At 41.1% G+C, this 6,000-nt stretch overlaps 1 protein-coding gene across 1 annotated transcript in view; it reads right to left on the reverse strand.

Annotated features, from left to right (window-relative positions):
* The window catches only part of ntrk1 (neurotrophic tyrosine kinase, receptor, type 1), a 49,918-nt gene extending 44,912 nt beyond the window's left edge, over positions 1–5,006 (reverse strand). The window contains exon 1 of the mRNA XM_024804124.2: positions 4,649–5,006. Within this exon, the coding sequence (XP_024659892.1) occupies positions 4,649–4,845 (197 nt within the window). The 5' untranslated portion in view covers positions 4,846–5,006. The remainder of the gene's footprint in view (positions 1–4,648) is intronic.
* Between the last annotated feature and the right edge of the window lie 994 nt (positions 5,007–6,000).

Here is a 6,000-nt window from a genome sequence, read left to right on the forward strand (position 1 = left end):
CCTTTTTCTGCCTAGAAGCCAATATCCTGGAGTTGGCCCTTCACTGTTGAGACTGATGTTTTGAGAGTAATGAAGCTGCCAGTTGAAGACCTGTGAGGCATCTGTTTCTCAGACTCTGATGTGCTCTTGCTCAGCGGTGCACTGTGGCCTCTTACTTCTCTTTCTATTCTGTTTAGAGCCGGTTTGCCCTGCTCTCTGATGGGAGTAGTACACACTGTTTTATGAAATCTTCCATTTTCGGGGGCAATTTTCCACATGGAATAGCCTTCATTTCTTAGACCAGGAATACTCTGACAAATTTCAAAAGAAAGTAATTTCTCATAAAACCCACAAAAAGCTCCAGAGGCTCGACTAGCCAAACTGCTTCCTTAATCAGCACAGGACTTTTAGGCTGTGCTAACACAACCAGAAAATGTTTTCTTTCAGTGATCAATTAGTATTTTGATACGATGAAGTTGCATTAGATAAACCTGTTGTATATCTAAATAGAAAATAAATATCTATGATCACTAGTTGGATTAATGACAGTCAGTTATGGCCTTTCTGATCAAACATTTGAGTGGTTATGTACCTATGAAACAATGCCACTGAATGATAATCAAATATCTTAACCCCTTAATGCCTAGTGTGCCATATTTGATAAGTTTTAGTGAGTTTTTGAATTCTAAATCATCAGTGTGATCTTTTTTTCTCCAACACATTTTAGGCAATAAAAAAGCAATACTTACAAAGAATAAAAACACTGAAAATATCATGTTTTCAAAATAAAATATTTTTCACTGAGGTAAAAGAGTATTTTTGATTAATGCAATTACTAAAAACATTCAGCAATGATTACGTAGCTGCAAATTATTCAGAAGAGTTCAGCTGTTGAAATTTCAATCCAAGCCGCTAAAAAAAAGATTCACAAATACAACCTTTACCTAAAATGGGAAACGATATTTTGAGAAAAGCTTCGTGCTAACTAACAAACCATTTTCCTCCAACAAAACCTGTGACATGAGCTGAAAGGGCTATGTGAGGACGTGTAGAACGACCCTGAAGGTGAGATCCTACATATGATTCAAAAGCTGATGAATGCTGTTTGCTTGAAGGGGACCTATAATGCTTTTCTTTACTTTCTGTCATGCATCCTTGTGATGGATGCTCACGCTGACGATAGCCAAAGTTTAAGCTAAGAGGACAGATTATCTACAAGCAATCCCTGAGAGCAAGGATATCGGATATCACTGCTCTAAACATCAAACAACATTTACATTTTTGCTTAATTAACTTTTCTGCTGAAATGACATTAACTGTGACATAGACCAGCAGTCCCCAACCCCCGGGCCATGGACTGGTACTGGTCCGTGAGTCGTTCGGTACCGGGCTGTGAGAGTTGGGGCTTGGGTGTGAAATTTGTGGTTTTCAGGGTTTTTATCGTTAACTCGGTTTCCCTGGGTCTTTTCCCGTGTTGTAGTTGTTTTTGTTATTTTGAAAAAAATATCTAGGCATTACCATAGCAACCAGAGAGCATTAAGGGGCAGAGAGGAGGATGTTACTCTCAACGTTGTTGGTGCATCTCAGGAGGACGCTGCTAATAAAGTTACACAATTACACTGTGAATTCTCATTTATTATTATATTTTAAAAATACCACAGGTTTTGTCTTGGTCATATCATTTTATTTTGTTGTATTTATCTGCGACACCTAAAGGCCGGTCTGTGAAAATATTGTCTAACATTGAACTGGTCCGTGGCGAATAAAAGGGGACTGCTGCCATAGACGGTATATAAAAGATGGATGTAGGCACGGGGGTTTCTAGACTCCACAATTTGGTTTCTGCTCCACTCCAGTTTTCTTAATAAAGGTTTGATGTTGAATTTATTTGTTGGGGTTGGATTAGCTTCTCTGTTGGAAAAATTAAAGTGCCTTAAATGTGCATTTTATCTGAAACGACAATAAAACTTTGGTCCAATAAAAGTCTGACTTCACACCGGTAAACACTTTCCTGATAAGTTTTTTGGCCCAGTCACTCATTTCCGGTCACTCTAAATAAAACATAGAAGTCTACTTAGTAAATCTTGGTGATACTATGTTTCAAAATGAAAGGAAATGCTCATCTCCAGGCTTCATAATGGGATGCCAGAAACCAATAGGTGACGTCACAGTAACTACAGTCACCTTTTGATAACCCTGGACGGGTCACCAGCCTTCCCTAACTGTCAAATCCACAGAAAAAGTCAATCTAGAATCACCAGCTAACCTAACATGCATCGATGGATTGTGGGAAGAAACAGGAGAACCCGAAAAGACCCACAAAGGCAAAAGATGAGCATGCAAACACCAAATAGAAAGGTCAGCTCTCGATAATTTATGGTTATGCTACAGCTTATGATTCACAGATTTGAAAAATGTGTCATTTTGTAGCAAAAGTGGAGGTTATGCAATCAAAAAATGAATAAGAAAGAAAGAAAGAGAAGACTGGACCTATGCCATAAACATACCTGTGCTAATTTCTAATTAATGATGGTCACTTTCAGCGTGTGCTGTTGTTTCAACTTCCCAGTTCGCTGTATGTCAGCTGCAACACACAAACCTTTTTATTCATGTCTGATTGACCCACACAGCAATAATATGATTACAGGGCAGGTGGGCCCAGGATCACCCATCGCCCTTACTTATTGGATTGAGCCAAGTGGGTTGTATATCATCTATTGTTCCCGGGTGGGGGCACTGACTGGCAATTCACAAAATTGAATTTATAACTCAGCTTATGATGAATTTCAGCCTGTGTTCCACAGTTAATGGCCCCTTGTTTGTTCCACATATCGGCTGTATTCCCTTGCACCGCCAATACAGAGAAGTGTTGTTGTTTGCTGCCATGTAGAGCACCACGCTAAACAGAAGCCCACTCGCTTATTGATTTCAGAGAGAATGTCAAGCCTCAACCTGAGCCCTACCAAGCATGTTCAGCTGCAGATACGAGGAAACACCTGGTGTGATAGAGGGGCTATAGTACAGTGGAAAAAAGAAGTGCAGTATAGGTGAATAGAAGTAGAAAGTGGCAGTGGATTGACTTTCTCCAACGAAATAGCATTTCAGAAGTTTAGTTCCTTAACAGGTGCTAATTGCTCAGATCCGGGAACTGGAACAAAGAGAGAACAGCGTGGCGGTGCGGAGAGTGACATTTAGTTTTCCATGTTGGAGCTGATGGCGGGTTGCATAATAATACAGCAGCTTTCTTTGAATCACAGGTGGTCAGTTTTCTACTTCTTTTTCAGTGCAAAGTTTTAAAAAGCCAATTTTAAATAACAGTCATCTGCTGCAGACATGCTGTCGCAGACTGAGAAATCTCAATTCATCTCAGTTATTCATGAGTTTTGTTCAAGCACATTCCCCAGGGCCTGCCTGTCAATCAGCTGGGTGATTATTTTTTTTAAAGCGTGATGTCTGGTTGTGAAGAACTAACTAACCAAAAAATAAATAAATAAAAAATCAACAGATCAGCCATCTTCCATTTCATATTTTACCAACATACTGAAGCCCACTAAAGGAAGACGTACTCGGTCAGACCAACCTTAGCGGGTCAGACAATCATTCAAGAATGGAATTTATATTAGAGCCACAAAAATTAAGAAATACTTTCTACACATGGTTTGTATAGTCTAGTATGTGTTTTTAACTACGACACATCAAGTAAATATTTTTTCCACCTAAACTTTATAATGCACCTTTACAACTTATTTTTCCTTCCCCTAAATATAACTAACAAGAAATCATCACATAGTTTATGTGATGCGATAAATTTGTATTATTCTGAAAACTTTGCACTCAAACCTGAGATATCATCAGCAAAAAGAGGTCAAACTTTGAAACTGCCAAAAGTAGAGCGAGGAGATCCACTGAAGATCTTGAGGGACACAGACACAGACTGGCTGGAAGACATCAGTTTCCATCACTCTGTGGCAGTTACTGTCAGCTCCAGATCCAATATTGATTGCCAATAGCCAAAGTGTCTAAATTACTGACATTCTAATGCATCTCAGATAGCAGAAGCTTTATTTTACCTCAAGAGGAACCTAAATTTGGCTAGCAATGACATCATTCTCTGGAGATGAGAAATTATGGAAGATGTTGTGAGGCACAACCAGACATCACCAGCGTTGTGACAGACCACTTTACCACAGTACAAGCTGTATCTGACTTTTTAATATGAAAATAATGAAAAACTAAAGTACATGTGCATTTGAACTTCAGAAACTTATAACGCATTAGCATTAAAAGAAGAATAAAGTCAATGTGTCTTACTGAACTCTGTCTATGGGCTACTTCTGCTTCCATCTCACGCATATGCACAACCTTAGCTATGACTGTAGAGCTAAACACCCAGAGCAGACATATAAACTCTCTTAAACTGAAAAAAGCCCACAAATTATTTACAAATGTGGCCCTAATGTGAGAATTCACATCAGATGTGAAGGCTTTGGAAAATTGCCCCATTAAAACCAAAACTCTGGCACTGAAACAAGTTTTAGTGACAACATAAGGTGAACACAAACTGAGAAAATCAAGCTTGGCTGACAACCAACATCAAGGCATGTGAGCACATCTGACACACTCATGCTCATTCAGAGGAACATGCAGAGCAGGTGCACATCGTACTCACATCTCTGTCACGTTCTCGCTCTCTTGCAAAGCAAGCGGCGGGATGCTGGTTATGCCATTGGGTTCCAGGCACTGCAGCATGGCAAAAGAGCACCGGCAAGCCGATGGGCATCCACCCAGGGTGGGAGTTGGTGCCGGGCTCAGCAGGATGAGCACCAGGGGCAGCAGAAGTGCCAGGGCCCGAGGTGCCATAGCCATCTCAAAAAAGGATTTCCTCAGCTCCACCAGTAGCCTTGGCAGTTGTAGTTAGAGTCAGTGTAATTCAGCTAATGCAGAGTGAATAAGAGTGTTGAAGAGCTTTCACACAATCCTCCTCTTGACTCTGGAAGGGTTGAGATCCCAGCTGGTCAGGGTCTGGTACTGAGCCACAGCTGTACTGAGCAGCAGGAGGGGCAGGCAGGCAAAGCAAGCAAAGGGGCCCTTGGGACATGGTAGTAGTGGGCTGCAGCCTCTTTTTCTCTCCTCCACGATGAAGGGAGGAGCAATATACCACGGGAGTCACCAGACACCTCAGAAAAGGGGGAGAGGGAGGGGTGGAGGTGAAGGGTGTGTGTTGATGATAATGAGCAGAGGAGATGGGGATATGGTCGGTGGTGAACTCATCTCCTACTCCTCCTCCTCCTCCCCCATTCCCGGGTGAGAAGTCTGCTGTCCCGCCAGCCAAGCCAAGAAGTCAGGGCTCTTGGGTGCTTGGATGTATACAGCAGCGGACTCACGCTCTCCCCACTGCAGCAACATCCGGCTGCAGTGATGGATCTCTATGCCCCGGGAGTGACAGCGCTCTGGGAGTGACTGTGTCCCAATTGCTGGCAGGTTCATGACTGTTGACACTTAGGAGGTCAGTGATGACTAAGTAGCTGTGGAGGCGCGTGTTCTATTTACAGTAAGCTGTTTTTCCAAAAACTCCCAACAGGATTCAATAATAGGAAGCAAAAGCAGAGGAATGTAGGTCTTTAGAGTTTGTTTTTCCATCAATGGATCATTTAAAGTGTCGTTAGCCCCACATCATTAGCTCACAGTCATTTTAAAAAAGTGACTTCTAGTTCATGTTGACAAATGAGTATCAACTTGATTTATATGGAGTCCATCTAAACTAGTAGCCACTGAACATTCTGCCAAATGTTATAGTACAGCCTTTATTAAGACATAACATCTGTTTAATCAGATGTTTCAAAAACTATTGCTCACTATAGACTTGAGAGTCCTTTTTCCCACAAATTGCATACAACCCAATAAAAAAATTAAATAAAATGCTACTTTCTATGAGTGGCATGATTATGTTGCATACAAGTCAGGAAAAAAAGGACTGTGCTGCCAAAGAAGCTGAAATAGAATATTAAGTAAAATAAAAGA

The sequence above is a fragment of the Maylandia zebra genome, linkage group LG11 (assembly GCF_041146795.1).
Source record: "Maylandia zebra isolate NMK-2024a linkage group LG11, Mzebra_GT3a, whole genome shotgun sequence".
NCBI lineage: Eukaryota > Metazoa > Chordata > Actinopteri > Cichliformes > Cichlidae > Maylandia > Maylandia zebra.